Source organism: Penicillium digitatum, chromosome 1 (assembly GCF_016767815.1).
Source record: "Penicillium digitatum chromosome 1, complete sequence".
In the NCBI taxonomy this organism is placed as follows: domain Eukaryota; kingdom Fungi; phylum Ascomycota; class Eurotiomycetes; order Eurotiales; family Aspergillaceae; genus Penicillium; species Penicillium digitatum.
Window position 1 is genome coordinate 2,786,339 of NC_089384.1, and position 15,741 is coordinate 2,802,079.

The window sequence follows — 15,741 nt, forward strand, 5'->3', positions numbered from 1 at the left end:
GAGTGTTCCACAAGTTTTATAGTTTTATAGCAATATGTGAGTGAGAAAAAGAATTCACGATGTGGCTTTTCATTCATGACTTAAGTATACCTGTGACCTTGGAATATCCATGGATCCACTGTCTGTGAATTGTGTCGCATTAAGAGCTGCAGTTTCAAAACAAACACCATAGAAAATCCAGAAGATAGCATGCTCTAGTATTACAGTATTTTCCTGGTGATCATGACTGTGCTGTCAGCACTGTGACCACACCCGCCTCATTCAATGCGACAATGCTCTGAGCAGCTGATCCCCAAGCAACTGAGGTAGCAGGGACTGCACTCCGCAGAGGCTCTGACCACGCCTTGGATGCCTTGGAGTATTGTTGGACAGTCACCCCGCTGGGTCCACCAGTCAAGAGGAACTGGCCAGTGTAGTCCCAGAAGATCGAGTCAATCTGGCTTCCTGTGTCCAGCACCTTGGTTTCCTTGGAGCTGCGAAGATCCCAGATCGAGACAGTAGTAGACTGCGCGGCCACCGCAGCGAGGTATGTACCGTTCTCAGAGAAGAACAAGCATTTGACTGGGCCCGACATTGCATAGTCCGCAGCAGCGCCACCAGTCTTGACATCGAAGATCTTGACTTGTCCGTCTGCGCCACCGGCTGCGATCAAGTGGCCGTCGGGGTGGAAGTTGACAGACAGTAGAGCTGAGCAAAAGTGATTAGTTTCACGCTTGAACATGTATTCTATACGGTGACCTCTTACCTGCATCGCAGAAAATTTGGGAAACCACAGTGTTCGTGGTGAGATCATAAAGCACATAACTCTTGTCGACACCAACTGAGGCAACAATGTCACCAGTAGCGTGAACTGTGACAGCTGTAACCTCACCAGCGTGGGAGGCGAAGCTCACAACCTCGGCGTCATTCTCAAAGACCTTGACGGAGCCCGTGGAGGAGCCCACAACAGCCTTGTTTCCTGCCCATGTCGCATCCGTGACTGGGCCATCTGTCTTGAGGGTCTGTACCACACTCTTCTGGGAGAGCGAGTATACACCAACCACACCATCAACACCACCAACGAGGGCCAGCTCACCAGTCGAGTTGATAGCCAAAGTGCGGCCACCGGGGTAGAGAGGCTCGGAGGTCTCAGTTGGTTTGAATGTGGAAACAGTCTCACTGGAGGCCCAGCCCTCAGGGACTGCACGCTTACGCCGGGTCTTTTGTAGCCTGTCTAATCATTAGCCGTTGGTCCAAAAGTACACAAGGTCAAAGAGCAGTTCCACATACGCTGCCTGTGTGTTCTCAATCCGCTCCAACATTGCCTGGGGCAAGCCCGTGGAGTCCACCTGCATAGCTTCGCCTCCAGCGCGAGTAGTATCAACGGAAACATTCGAAAGTGCCTCGCGGGCCTCATCCCTCTCCTGCGTCAGGCGCGCGATCACCCGCACTGCGGCATCGTGCTGATAGAGCGCCAAACTTAGCTCACGTCTTGTCTGTGCCAGATTTTGCTGCAAAGTGAAGGTTTCTAGGGCCAAAGCATCCCATTCTTCTTGGAAAACGCCGAGAAGAGACGGGATAGATGTGAGGGTAGGGGGTCGGGGTCGGACAACGCGTTGCGACTTGAGATCGATCAGATTGTCGGTGGTAAGCTCCTCGCCGTTCACGGGATCTTTGCCATGCTCAGTAATGTAAGCCTCAATGAGGCGCTTTTCAAACACACTGCCTGTTTCATTATGAGATTAATGTCGTGCGCGCAAGGTGACTTGGAGTACGTACCACTCTTGGTAGAGACGACGGGCACTTGGGGTGCTTCTCCGGAGACTATGAGAAAAGATTGGTTAGAAAACTCTGTTCAAAGAAGAATGACAAATTGCGATTGACTGTAAGTCACTCACTAGCACAAAGCATAGTTATTTGAGATTGATTGATGAGGGTTGATGGAGAGGACTTGACGCGGAGCGGCTCCTTGGACTTTTTGATGTGTCCTATTGCGGTTTAGCGTTTTGAGTTGAGGGCGGTGTAGTAGGATGGGATATTCCGACCAGCAGTGACGTAAGTCTGGCAAACACTGTCCGGCAGAGAAATCGAGCGCTTCGTATCGAAATGTAAGTGGTATAAAGGCGGAGAGCCCCGCGGTGAGAGTTTCGAACCAATCGGGGTTCAGAATCTGGACAATCGCAAAACCCCGCTGTAGAGGCCAGCAGCTATCGACTTTTGCAATCATCCAATTCTTGCTTTTGCACATAAAGCCTCTACTTGTCTTTTTTCATGGGCAAAATATACTTTTCTCAATGATCTACAAGATAGGTGCAGGGCAGCACAAGTACAAAGCTTCACTGGAAAGCTAGCAGTCGAATGCAACATTCCCACCATGCCTAAGAACCCAAAGTTTGAATATGGTATGTCTTTTCCCGCCTCTCTTGTGTATGCTATATCAATCTGATCTGTTATACAGATGCAAAGCAGCCTGCGTTCCTCCAGAAACTCCGGGGCCAGTATGGAGACAACACCGGTCGCTTGGAGCGACCTGCCTTACGACCGACCAGACTCAAAGTCAATAATGACGACGATGATGACGAGCCTACCTACATCGATGAAGACAGCAACGAAGTGATTTCCAAAGAGGAATACAAGGCAATGGTTGGTGAAAGTGGCCCAAAAGAAGAGGGGGAGGCCGGAGACTCAGCGATGGACAACTCCACTGGCGATCATGTGAAATCCCAAACAGAAGCTTCCATCAGCAAACAGAATAATCTCACTGAGATTGGGGGTCAGAGGAAACGAAAACAGGCCAAGGTGGTGGGTGAGGACAAGGCCGAAGCTAAAGAAGTCCAGCCCAAGGCGGCTTCGAAGAAATCTAAGAAGCCTAAGAAGATCAAGCTATCCTTCGACGAGGAATGAAAGCCGAGCGAAGCTGAGAATCAGAGTATTTGCCCCAGTTTCCAGGTCTTGAACCTTTGACTCAGTGGAAATATTTGAGGACTCATGATGAGTCAATAGAACCAGGATCCAGTCACAACGGAGATTCTATGTACTGTTAAGGTCAATGTCATCACGTAGAAGAATACCCTGGTAGTAATGTCAATATCCAGTCTACAAGATATAAATCCACCCAGCTCAAGAATCGGACTGAAAAAAAAAAATTAGAGTGCTGTTGACGGTCTGGGCCAAGGGCGCATGCATCTTTATCAGCAACTTTTTTTGCAACTTTTTTTTTTCTCTTGCGGGATCCAGTCGCCTTTCTTCTTTACAAACCTGCTCTGGGTCTCAGTATCAGCCGAGATGCCTGTTGTTAATGTCGACCAGTTGGTCCGCCTACAACGGCAGCCCGAGGACATAAGAAATGTGCGTGTGCCCCTCCATCCCACTCTGATCTCTGATGTCAGGGCCCTATACTAATCTCAAGCCACCAGATCTGCATTTTGGCACACGTTGTAAGTCAGAGAACTACACACCGATTTTTGTCCTACACGAATTTAAAAAAATCCTCATCACCTTTTCTTTTGCATTTCTAGGATCACGGCAAGACATCATTGACAGATAGTCTTATTGCCACAAATGGCATCATCTCACCAAAGCTGGCCGGTAAGATCCGCTATCTGGACTCTCGTCCAGATGAGCAGCTTCGAGGGATCACAATGGAGTCTTCAGCCATCTCACTGTTCTTCTCGATGCTCCGCCGTCCAAGCCCGGACGCAGAGCCAGTGCCCAAGGAGTATCTGATCAACCTGATCGATTCGCCTGGTCACATTGATTTTAGCAGCGAGGTCTCAACTGCATCTCGTCTTTGCGATGGTGCAGTTGTGCTCGTTGACGCAGTCGAAGGTGTCTGTAGTCAGACCGTGACTGTGTTGCGACAGACTTGGGTCGAGCAGTTGAAGCCGATCCTGGTTATAAACAAGATGGACCGCTTGGTAACAGAGCTGAAGATGAGCCCTGCTGAGGCTTTCTCGCATCTTAGTCGACTGTTGGAACAGGTCAATGCTGTCATCGGTAGTTTCTACCAGGGTGAACGCATGGAAGAAGATTTGCAGTGGCGTGAACGTATGGAAGACCGTCTCAACGCTGCAGCTGCTCGAGACCAGGACAGCAAAAAGCCGTCGACAGAGGATGAGTCTGCACAGAGCATCAATGAAGGAACTGAATTTGAGGAGCGCGATGACGAGGATCTTTATTTCGCACCCGAGAAAAACAACGTCATCTTCTGCAGTGCTGTCGATGGCTGGGCTTTCACAATCCGGCAGTTCGCCTCTATTTACGAGAGGAAACTCGGGATTAAACGAACAGTTCTGGAAAAAGTGCTTTGGGGTGATTATTACTTGGACCCCAAAACGAAGCGTGTCTTGGGTGTGAAGCATCTGAAGGGACGTGCTTTGAAGCCCATGTTCGTTCAATTGGTCTTGGATAGTATTTGGGCAGCTTACCAAGCCACCACAGGGGGTGATAAGGGCAAAGGGTAAGTTGATAATGAATCTAGCCATCGTGTCTACGCTGATATTGACCTTTCCTAGCGACCCAATATTGTTGGAGAAGATCACCAAATCACTCAACATTAACATCCCAGTATATGTCTTGCGCGGACGTGATCCGAGGAACATTATGAATGCACTGTTCTCTCAATGGCTGCCACTATCTACTGCCCTGCTGGTTTCCGTCATTGAGTATCTCCCCAGTCCCCCCGCTGCGCAAGCTGCTCGACTACCGGAAATGATCAAGACATCCCCCGGTGCTGCTTTCATTGCCGATGATATCAAGACTGCCATGGTGGATTTCAAGACAGGACCTGAACAACCTGTGGTGGCATACGTCAGCAAGATGGTTGCGATCCCGGAGAGCGAGCTTCTATCTAACAAGAAGCGTAGCGAAGGTGCCATGACTGCGGCCGAAGCCCTTGAGCTTGCGCGCCGGAAGCGAGAGGAAATTGCAAAGATGCAGGCAGAGGCCCGCAGTAATGGACAGGAGGATGACTTTGAGCGCATGACATCATATTTCGAAACCACCTCATTGATCACTGAAACGACCGAGGAACCAGAAGAGCCAGTGGAGAAGGACGACCCTGACCATCTCATTGGTTTCGCCCGACTCTATTCTGGAACTCTTTCAGTTGGTGATGAGATCTATGTTCTCCCGCCCAAGTTCTCCCCAGCCCACCCGCACGCCAGCCCGGAGCCAAAGAAAGTCACAGTCACGGACTTGTACCTGATGATGGGCCGGGCTCTCGAGCCCCTTAAGTCCGTACCAGCCGGTGTGGTGTTCGGAATTGGAGGTCTTGCAGGCCACGTCTTGAAGACAGGTACCCTCTGCAGCCGATTGGATGGAAGTATCAACTTGGCCGGCGTTTCACTGAGTATGCCGCCCATCGTCCGAGTCGCGCTGGAACCAGTCAATCCAGCAGACCTGAGCAAAATGGTCAACGGTCTGCGCTTGCTGGAACAGAGTGATCCTTGTGCGCAGTACGAAGTGCTCCCTAGCGGTGAACATGTTATCCTCACAGCAGGTGAACTGCATTTGGAGCGTTGTGTGACAGATCTACGGGAGCGTTTCGCGCGTTGCGAAATCCAGACCGGCGAGGCTATCGTTCCCTACCGTGAAACTATTGTTTATGGCCCCGAGATGGCCGCACCCAAGAATCCTGAGCTAGGACGTGGAGCCGTTTTGACGGTTTCCGCTTCTAAGCAAATGACCCTTCGTCTGCGCGTGGTTCCGATGCCAGAGGCCGTGACGGAATTCCTGACCAAACAAGTCGGAACTATTAAGCAGCTCCAATTGGAGAAGCGCTCAGAGGCTGAAGGCAAGACAGAGACCGAGAACGCAGCCGAAGCTGTCGTTGACGGTACTGGCGAGGCGCCTGAAGGCCAAATTCTCTCAAAGCAGGACTTCCGCGAGGGATTAGACAAGTTGTTCAACGAGGAGGTCAAGGAAGACAAGGAACTATGGAAGAACGTCGTCAACCGAATCACCGCTTTTGGACCCCGAAGAGTCGGTCCTAACATTCTTGTTGATGCAACTGCAGTCAACACATGCGAGAAATTGTGAGTATATAGAGAGGTTCAAAAAGCACTGCGCTTGTCATTCGAATCTAACATCTCCTTTCTAGCTTGGTTGATGACGCCAAGCAACAGATTGATGCTGAAAACCAACAAGCACTACTCGTTCGGGACTTCAACGACAAGATCGCATATGCCTTCCAGCTCGCAACGGGCCAAGGCCCCTTGTGCCAGGAGCCTATGCAAGGTGTGGCCGTGTTCCTGGAAGACCTATCTGTTCAGTCTAATGCAAGCGATGAGCTTGACATGGGCCGATTGACGGGCGAGTCAATCAGACTGGTCCGTGAAGGCATCTCGGCTGGTTTCCTAGACTGGAGTCCTCGCATCATGCTCGCAATGTACAGTTGCGAGATCCAAGCTACCAGTCAGTATCTTTTATCTTTCCCTTCTTATTGCCTAACCTACCTTCACACCATTCTATACCCCACATGCAAAAACAAACCCACAACTGACACGCCATCTTCACCACCAAAGCCGAAGTCCTAGGCCGCGTCTACGCAGTAATCACCCGCCGCCGAGGCCGCATTCTCTCCGAAATCATGAAAGAAGGCACGCCATTCTTCACAATTCTCGCTCTCCTCCCCGTCGCCGAGTCATTCGGGTTCGCCGAGGAGATCCGCAAGCGGACGTCCGGCGCCGCGCAACCGCAACTGATTTTTGCAGGCTTCGAGGCTCTCGACGAGGATCCATTCTGGGTGCCTGCTACCGAAGAAGAACTTGAGGATCTGGGTGAACTAGCGGATAAGCAGAATGTTGCTAAGCGGTATATGGATGCTGTGCGCAATCGCAAGGGTTTGGTTGTTCAAGGACGTAAGTTGATTGACGCGGAGAAACAGAAGACATTGAAGAAGTAAAGTCGGTGTAGGATTTACTCTGGTAGAGTCAAAAATGGGAAATTTAAGTGCATTTCATTTTGGGGGGTTTCTAGGATTGCCATGGATGTGATGCATGGATTGGGGATGTCACTCCGAAAACATCTGTTGAGTCGCACTGAGTAGACTTCGGCACAACAGATGAAAAATTGGAGGTTCACAGAAGATGAGAGTCCTCTGCGTGCTCTTCAAAAAAGAAACTTCAATCTCCCTCTCTTGACAAACACAGTCCGACATGGCATAGGTCTCGACCGTGTATACTAAGGAGGGTTACCCAGTAGGGTCTACGAGTAGCAGCGGTGACGCCTCTCTACTTGGAACGCCAGGCGAAGAAAAAAGTGACCACAGCATGGCAGACTGTGGTCGAGGATCGAAGGAAAAGAAAGGGCGTGAATGACATGGATTTTTCAATCCTGTCTCCGTTCGGAATCTTTATTCTGAAATCGTTATCACTGTCAACGATACACATGTCCAGAAGTACACATTGGTGTAATTTGATCGTGTCAAATGGGGACGGGTTCCCAGCTTTGTGAAACATGGAAGTCGTCATGCCCAAGCGGGATCCTGCTGCTTGAGAGCATGGAACAAGTGTGGGAGCTTGAGAAGCGTCTTTCGCAGCGAGTTTTGGGAGTGAACTTTTGTTTGACACCCAGACACCCATAGATCCCGGAGGTAGAAAGACACTGCTCTCGGGGGATGAGCAGCTCTGTTACTGACACATGGGTGTAGGGGCAGAGTCTGCTTTGTTGCTGTTTGCTGAACCACTATATGGCCAGTTATATTTTGAGGTAAACTATCGGTCATTCGAATAGAAAGCCAACAGCCACGCAAGGAAGGGGACCGAGTTCGAACAAGTTCATGTTCTCAGAACGGCCTGGCGACCTTCCTCTGCTCACTTGTTCCAGTGACAGGATCTCTCATTTCTTTCCAGCTAACAGGGAACATCATGTTGCCAGCGTCACTGCGAGCCATGACAACACCGAGATCATTGCGCGCGGTGGTGATGTAATAGAAGCTCTGATCGCCAAGCGAGATAACAGAGCCACGAACAATATCGCCGACACGGAACATCTCATCCATGACGACACGATCCTTCTCTACGGCCCGTACATCCTCCTTTCGGATAAGTGCCTGGAAGCGTAGCTCGTCGGTGCTGCTATGGTTCTCTGGGTTAGCCGCAGATGTGAGGATGGAGGCGACGTTGTCGTTGTCTGAGTCTGTTCGTGATGGGTCTTGCAATTGTGACTTTGATTCATCTATTACGACGAGGATGGAGACTGTGGCTTGCCGTTTCTGCACGCGGGTCACTCGAGCGAGAACGATGGAGTCTACGGCGGGGAGGGTGTTGTAGCGGGGCTTCGGCGTCGTGGACGACGCGGCGGGAACAGCTGGGTTTGAGCCCGCTTGGGCCTTGGGGGATGTCACTCGTAACACTCTGATGGTTGGTCTTGTTTGTGACTTCGGCTGTGCAGGGTCTGCAACCACGGGACCGGCAATGGACGCGTAGATGAAGGATTGCTGAACATGTGTGCCGGGGCCTGCACAGTATGTAGATAAAGGGCCGAGGCGTTGCCCAGGAATAGCGATAGGAGGTAGAGAAGCCATCTTGCAAAATTGGGGTTGGGCCAATTTAGAGTGGAAGAGTTCTTGGGTTTGCAAAGGCAGCGAGATTTCTGGAGCTTTTTTTTTAGGGAGCTCTTCTGCGGCCCGGGTTTAAGTTATCCCGAAATAGATTATATCCACACCTCTCAAACACACCTTCAAACAACTTGATCTACTTGGCTCGATTACAATTTGTCCATGGAAAATTCCGTCTTTTTTCCAGGAAATTAATTATAGAGCCCATACCTAAGATGAAAAAACAGAGTATGCGTTGGAACAACAGAGACAGCGGCACCGGCCCAGAAATCACGTGGACATGTAACAACAAGAGAAGAGATAATAAAGAAAAGTCCGCATCACTCCAAATTCCCGCTGACGATAGTGAATAAGTGGATTTATTGTCCGTACAGTACCCCTTGGTGGGGAAAGAAAGAGGATCACAAAGAAAGGCTGACATGGCACATAACCGAAAAATAATAAAACAATGGAATGATCAGACGAAATAGAGGGTTCAAGCTTCCACCAGGGTCTGTTTAGGACCAGCTCCAACCAGCTCAAGGCAGCGACGAGCAAGCGTAATAACTTCTCCATCACTGTCATCCACATCTTCTTCGTCCGATTCGATATTCTTGTCGGAGATGATCTTGACCAATTGCACAATGTCTTCGGATCGTGAAATATACCCAATGAGCTTCTTGTCTTCGGACTCTAGCAGTTGGAGGAGAGTCCAGATGGCAATGTGCTGGAATGTTGGATCTCCACTGGCAAGGAAGCGATGAAGGTAACCATGAATGCCACCATTGGCGTCAGCCCAGTCGCGAACGAACATCGAATAATCGCCAACTGCAGTTTTGTTAGCAGATGATGACAGGACACCAAAAGACAAGGAGCGTCAAGGGGAAAGTAGAATACCTTTCGAGGACAGATTGCCCAAAGCAGCCGCGCTGTTGCCTTGCACCTCAATGCTTTCGGAGTTGGTTAGAGGAATCAAGACGTCAAAGACTCCTAGATTGAGAAGATGCGGCTTCAACTCTTCGCTGAGGGCCAGGACAGCGATTGCAGCAGTCATCTCAGATTGGACTGTGAGGGGAACACGGAGGACCAAGTCCTTACACTTCTGTACTGCTCCGGCCTGCAGGACAAGTTCTTTGTTGCGATCGGAGCTAGCTGCAAGGTTGCGAAGCGTGGATATGGCATGGCATTGAATCTCTTCATTGTCAGTCGAGCCTAAGAGATCCACCAACGGCTTCAAGAAACCTGCTTCGATAATAGGGGATTCATTAAGAGGATGAATAGATATGTTGCGGATACAAGCGACGGCAGATAAGATGAGAGGAAGGTAGGAAGATTGTAGCAGTCGTAGAAGTGGGGAAAGACCCTTCGCCCGAACGATTTCAAGCTGGTATTTCTCATCAGAGGCGAGGTTACGCAAGGCGAGTGCCGCTTGGCATTGGACCTTGGGGGTGGATGAATCCATAAGATGAACCAATGATTGCACGAGGCGCGACTCGGTTTGTGCGAGTCGCTTGCGATTGGTCGAGTCAACGGCGATATTGCTAAGAGCGGTTGTGCAGTAGTACTGAACGTCAACGTCGGGGGATGAGAGGAGATGCACGAGCACGGGAATGGCGCCGGCATTGACAAGTTGTTGCCGGTTATCATCTGGTTTTTGTGTTAGAGAACAGCAATTTTTTCCCCCGGTGAAACAGTCGAAATCGCTTACCCGAATGGGTCATATTGAGCAGTGCGCCCGTCGCATTTCGCTGGACACGCATGTCCTTCGACTTAGCCAGGCGAATGAGAGGACCTAGAGCGCCAGAGCGAGCAATTTTGGCCTTGTTCTCCTCATGCGTCGCGAGATTGGTAATACAACCGACCGCATTGCATTGTACCTCTACATTGGGCGACATCATCTGACGAATCAGGGGAGACAGCCCCCCGAGGGTGACGATCAAGACCTTGTTCTCAGCTGCACTGAGTTAGCGACCGTGTGGGACGCAGGAAAGCAGATAGATGACGGGGATTGAGACCAACCATTCACGGCGAGATTGCCCAGCGCTGCACTAGCAGCCCGTTGAACTTCGATATCTGAGCTTTGAAGTAGGAAGAGGATTGGTTCGAGGGTATTACGATCGACCTCGCGCACATCTGCAGACCAGACGAAAGGTCAGCTATTGCATCATTGTCGCCCAGACGGCGATACGCACCTCGCTCTGTGATCTCAGCAAAAGTCAAGCTAGCGCTTCTTTGCAGGTCAACGTTTTCGGAGTAAACTAGAGTACTTAAGGCTCGTAGTGGCTCGCCGTGGAAGAAGTCGGTCTCTGCGCGCTGTCAAGTAAAAGTTAGCGGTATGCTTGAGGTATCGCGGTATCCAGATAATCCAAGTCTCAATATTCTGATTCAGGGAAGAGAATTGTAGCGATATAGAATGATAAATTGTCTTGCACGTACGTTCTCCAAATAGCCCAGAAGGTCTGATACCGCTTCTCGCTCATTGTCGGCCAAGGTGGTTTCGTAGATACCGTCTCGAGAACGAGCTCCGATGGGACCGAGACAAGCTGTAATATGACACCATCGGTCCACTACTGAAAGGCAAGACAGACAGACAGTCGCAATTCCACTCATGCTGGCTAGCAGGCCCGCATCGGGCACGGTCTTACGGTGAGGTCGGAGATAGAGGCAAAAGATGAGCGGTCTGGGGAGGTGAGATTAAGGAAGTCGAATAAAGTCAAAGCTTCGGAGGGAAACACAAAGAGAAGGCTGGTGCGTGAGAAACCAAAAAAAGGCACTTTTGGAGAGAAGCCTCCTGATGCTTGAAGGAAGGAAGTTCCAAGCGTTTCATCAAGGGAGGGGGAAGAGAGATCGAGATCGAACTAGTCTCCTCAGGCAGAAACTTTGGATTCAATGGCTTTCTATAACCTAGAGATATATCGATGTCGATATGTAAACCCTCTGTGATTGAATTGACTCTTTCAATCTTGTTCTTTTTCTTTTTCTTGCATCATCTTCGTTATCTCCAAGTAAAGGTTTTGTAACAATTCTTTTTAGAGCTCCAACGCATACATCATCCCGGGGATAGCTCTGGGCTGACCAATCCGAAAAAGGAGATCAACTGCATCTACGGAGTACAAAGTACAGTAATTCACCATCGTGCACTCCACACCTTATATCTCTACACTACTTGTTACTCTCTAGAGGTGAGAATACCGTCTATATCACTATATCACTTACTCGATATTCTCAGATCGGGTTCAACGCCTTTTTACCTACTCGGGCCGTCGGAAGTGCACTTTCCAGCCTCCCGAGGGTCCGTGACCACACGACCAATGAAGGCATATCACTTTTGCTCTTGTGATTTCCCAAGTGATGCAGATGATCACCAGTTAAAGTCATGAGTGGGGGCACGTCAGTACTCTTCGGAGATTGACATGGGCACTAAGTATCATATGGAATACTACAGAGTACTCCAGGAGCACTCTGTCAGTACTCTGTACACAGATGGAAATTGATATTGTTTTCCGAAAGACTAGTTCCGTTTAGGTCAAAACGTATTAACCGAATTCTGACTTGCCAAATACCCTTTGTTTCATCTTTCAATATCGGCATAACACACATGGAGTATGGAATACAGATTATGTGAAAGCATGGACCACTTGGCAATCTAGTTATGCTGTTTTATGTTGTACATGAAGCAAGGACGCTTAAATGTGCAGACCGAGGCTGTCAGTTTATGGCCTGCATATCGAGTCAGTACATAGTCACGTTCTTTTCTTCCAATTTTCCATCCTTATATAATCATGTGCTTCTCTCGTGGGTTATGCATCTAGATAGTAATGGTAATTTAATATCGCATTCTCTTCATTTATATCTGTTAGTGTGCTCGGCTGTGCGGGGAAATAGCATCTCCGCCAAGAAATGCTGACTGGGCAGTAGCCGATGGAAAAATGGGCAAATACCCAGACAGTCCCGCAGGGGGAAAGAGAGAAAGAGAGAAAGAGACATAGAGACAAAGAGAGAACATATACCATCACAAAGGGCTAACCTTTCCGACTCTTCTTTCATCTTCCGATCTTCTTTCACTTCTTTGTTCGTTCCTTTTTTTTTTTTTTTTTGGACTTTCCAAGGGCTCCTCTCTTTTTCAAGATCTCATCCCTTTATCCTCATCATATGATGTCTTGGTAAACCCATTGAATAGCATCAGCCCAGTTGCATATCCCACCTGTGACGTACCCTTCTCCATCTCTGGGCATTATTTAATTTCTCTGTTGAATTCTTTCATGGTCGCCAAATCCGAATCCATGTCTACTTCAGTCACCGCCTCCACCTCCCTCCCTGACTGCCCTCGCCCCAGTCGCTTGCGCCGCTTCAGTCTACGAACCTACAATCAGAATCCACCCACCTCGCCCAGCGGGCAGCACTCGTATAGACACAGTTTGAGTAGCCGAATTCACTGGCGGCTCTCGAATCCGGGCTCCATCTCTCCGACAGCGACCTCCCCAGCTCCATGTCCGGAAAGTGACCACCCAATTCTCTCTCGTTACACTTCTGCACCCGCCCCGAGTTACGGTTTTGGTACCGAACTCAATAGTCAAGTGTCATCCACCGATTCCGCCGCTTCCACACCTTCCAACGACCCTATTCAATCGCCCAATCCCATGGCGCGCCTGAGGAGCACCTCGGCCGCCCATCGTCCGCCACCTCGCACGTTGGATCGTGCCACAAACAACTCTCAAGAGATCACCCCGTCCCTTGAACCGGGCGCTGTTCAAAGCAATGCGACCGAACCCACCAGCGCTGCTGCCGATGGACAGGTGACTCTTCCCAAATCGGAGACCAAGGCGACTATTCGGTTTTTCCCCTACCAGGATGCCCTTCAGAGTTCGAGGCCCTCGTTGCCTTTCGTCCCAGTCGCCCGTACCCTTCCATCAGAGAGCTGTGTTATTCGCGTCGGTCGATACTCGGAGCGTGATGGTGTGCCCCGCCCTAACCCGACCGAACCTTCAGATTCTCCCGTAGGGTTCAAATCCAAGGTCGTTAGCCGGAAACATTGCGAGTTTCTATACATGAATGGACAGTGGCACATTAAGGATGTTGGTAGTTCTTCGGGAACCTTTTTGAACCACATGCGTTTGAGTCAGCCAAACATGGTGTCTCGTCTGTACTCCATCAAAGACGGCGACATCGTGCAGTTGGGTATAGACTTCCGAGGGGGAGAAGAAATGATCTTCCGATGCGTTCGGATTCGAATTGAGTGCAATCGATCGTGGCAGCAGAAGCCTAACGAGTTCAAGTGGGATCCTACCTATTGTCCCAAATGTCTTGTGATGCTAACAATCATTCCAGCAAAAATACAGAAAGCCTTATTAAAAACTTGGGCAAGGGTGAGACGGCTGACTATTCGGGTTGTCGTGAATGCTCGATTTGCCTTGGCTCGGTCTTGGTTCGTTCCTTCCCTTTTCCCGTTAATTCTTCATCTACTAACTATAATGAAGCGACCTTATCAGTGTTTGTTTATGGCGGCCTGCGCGCATGTCTGGCATTACAAATGTATCAGTCGTTTACTCCACTCCCCCGATTACCCAATGTTCCAATGCCCCAACTGTCGTGCATTCACCGATCTCAGCGCCGAAGTTGATGACTCGAATGACGTGGAGGAAAAACGAGAGAAGGAGCCGGTAGAAAACCGGACATCCTCTGCCGAACGGCCTGAAACAGAGGCGCCTTCGGCCGTCGAAACAAACGGCATGGAACGGCCCTCAGATCAGCTCGGAGATCTTCCCGAAGAAGAAAACCTGGTCAACAATGTTGAGAACCTGCATCTACAAGATGACCAGCAAACGGATGACACTCGAAGCTCAGCCTCGCCAGCCCCTCACTCAAGCACCGATGACCTCGCCCGCAGCGCCACAGTCAACATCCCCGGGTGGCAACCGACGCCACCAGTCAATGTGCCGTCCGGTCGCCCATCACAACTAAGATCTGAGACGCCAACATCTGATGATAACCCGTTGACCCCGCGAAATGACTCGGGGCCTTTGGCCTTCGATGGCAGAGCAGGAATGCCGTAATGCGTCGCTTCGGATCGAACTAATTTCTGGGAAACGAAGGCTTTAAGCATCCCAATACATCTTAATCCTCTGTTTTGGCCTCAAAATTTACCCTCCTGTAGGGGTTTATCATCTGCGCATTCTACAATATCACAAGTGCAAGGAAGCAAGCCTGCGTTGACTTCTCCGGGTACACACCCTATATACACCGTTTGCATTGTTCAATATCGCTCACCTTTATTATCTAATTTGACTCATCGTGGCAGTCCCCGCAATTCTTTTCTTTTCTCCTTCTTTTATCCCCTGTCCGATAACCTACTGATACCCATTCGAGATCTGGACTGTTATTTTGAATATCGGCACATCTGATGAACCAGGAACACTCTTTCGTTAGCCTCGGAACGCTTTTGATTCCTTTTAGTTACAACTCGGTAATGACACGTTCTTGGCTCATCTCCTGGTACCGCATTCTTTTCCCTGCCTGTCTCACACCCAGGTAGCCTCGGAGGCCCCCACTATAAGCGGATTATCGACCTCGTGAAACACGACTGGAACCCCTTTCGAGAAGTCCCAGAGCTATTTAAGGTCATCAGAAGATTTTCTATGTTTCTGAGCAGCATGACTCACCCGGCTTTCTACTACTTTCCAGTGTTGACTATCAAGGCCGGTCCTGGGACGATACACATCAAGTCGTTCTAGTCGGTTCTCGGCACCCCAGATGTCTAAGAGCGAAAGGACAAACTGCTTGTTGGCATGCTTCAGCCGCAGGACACCGTGATGGATTCTCTGCAGGTAATGCTTGCTGATGAATTCTGTAATATCCATCTGGCACATGATGATATGTGCACTGGGAGTGCCGTAGAGGTTGAGGGGTATTCGATATAGATGGTGAAGAACTTCTTTGGTAATCTCTTTGTTGAGGAGAAGAATGGACTGGGTACATCGCTTCACATAAGGTCGAGGAATGACGCAAAGAGGACCGCCCATGGCTAATGACCCGGGGTCCCTTAGCTTTCGATAGCTCTTCACATATTCATTTGGTTTGAGTAAATGAGTGTAAACGATCAGGCGAATCTCGGCTGGTAGATCAAGTAAGGAAACCATCTTAATTTAGAATCATCAAGTGAAAGGTCCTTGTCTTGTCTGTACTTACCCCTCTTTTGGGTCTCTCGATGGCCCCCTCGAGGCCCT

General features: G+C 49.7%; 7 protein-coding genes across 7 annotated transcripts; 3 read left to right on the forward strand and 4 right to left on the reverse strand.

Moving 5' to 3' along the window:
- Positions 1 to 220: 220 nt before the first annotated feature.
- On the reverse strand, positions 221 to 1,890 carry Pdw03_3289 (Cell cycle control protein (Cwf8), putative; the record flags this gene model as incomplete). The annotated part of the gene is made up of 5 exons (XM_014676853.1): positions 221 to 687; positions 746 to 1,209; positions 1,270 to 1,705; positions 1,759 to 1,803; positions 1,878 to 1,890. The coding sequence occupies 5 exons, from the start codon at positions 1,888 to 1,890 to the stop codon at positions 221 to 223; spliced, it is 1,425 nt and encodes a 474-aa protein (XP_014532339.1).
- A 463-nt stretch (positions 1,891 to 2,353) lies between these two features.
- Positions 2,354 to 2,883, forward strand: Pdw03_3290 (ribosome assembly protein 1; the record flags this gene model as incomplete). The annotated part of the gene is made up of 2 exons (XM_014676852.1): positions 2,354 to 2,381; positions 2,438 to 2,883. The coding sequence occupies 2 exons, from the start codon at positions 2,354 to 2,356 to the stop codon at positions 2,881 to 2,883; spliced, it is 474 nt and encodes a 157-aa protein (XP_014532338.1).
- Positions 2,884 to 3,264: 381 nt separating this feature from the next.
- Pdw03_3291 (Translation elongation/initiation factor/Ribosomal, beta-barrel) lies at positions 3,265 to 6,883 on the forward strand (the record flags this gene model as incomplete). The annotated part of the gene is made up of 6 exons (XM_014676851.2): positions 3,265 to 3,327; positions 3,396 to 3,416; positions 3,498 to 4,438; positions 4,494 to 6,014; positions 6,080 to 6,393; positions 6,504 to 6,883. The coding sequence occupies 6 exons, from the start codon at positions 3,265 to 3,267 to the stop codon at positions 6,881 to 6,883; spliced, it is 3,240 nt and encodes a 1,079-aa protein (XP_014532337.2).
- An 882-nt stretch (positions 6,884 to 7,765) lies between these two features.
- Positions 7,766 to 8,506, reverse strand: Pdw03_3292 (Exosome complex subunit Csl4, putative; the record flags this gene model as incomplete). The annotated part of the gene is made up of 1 exon (XM_014676850.1): positions 7,766 to 8,506. The coding sequence occupies one exon, from the start codon at positions 8,504 to 8,506 to the stop codon at positions 7,766 to 7,768; it is 741 nt and encodes a 246-aa protein (XP_014532336.1).
- Positions 8,507 to 9,014: 508 nt separating this feature from the next.
- Positions 9,015 to 11,128, reverse strand: Pdw03_3293 (Vac8p; the record flags this gene model as incomplete). Its single annotated transcript, XM_014676849.1, has 6 exons — positions 9,015 to 9,346; positions 9,416 to 10,165; positions 10,227 to 10,472; positions 10,538 to 10,651; positions 10,711 to 10,831; positions 10,955 to 11,128. 6 exons carry the CDS (start codon positions 11,126 to 11,128, stop codon positions 9,015 to 9,017), a joined length of 1,737 nt encoding a protein of 578 aa, XP_014532335.1.
- Positions 11,129 to 12,801: 1,673 nt separating this feature from the next.
- Pdw03_3294 (Zinc finger, RING-type) lies at positions 12,802 to 14,571 on the forward strand (the record flags this gene model as incomplete). The annotated part of the gene is made up of 3 exons (XM_014676848.1): positions 12,802 to 13,793; positions 13,847 to 13,943; positions 13,996 to 14,571. The coding sequence occupies 3 exons, from the start codon at positions 12,802 to 12,804 to the stop codon at positions 14,569 to 14,571; spliced, it is 1,665 nt and encodes a 554-aa protein (XP_014532334.1).
- A 465-nt stretch (positions 14,572 to 15,036) lies between these two features.
- On the reverse strand, positions 15,037 to 15,537 carry Pdw03_3295 (uncharacterized protein; the record flags this gene model as incomplete). Its single annotated transcript, XM_014676847.2, has 2 exons — positions 15,037 to 15,126; positions 15,178 to 15,537. 2 exons carry the CDS (start codon positions 15,535 to 15,537, stop codon positions 15,037 to 15,039), a joined length of 450 nt encoding a protein of 149 aa, XP_014532333.2.
- Positions 15,538 to 15,741: the final 204 nt, after the last annotated feature.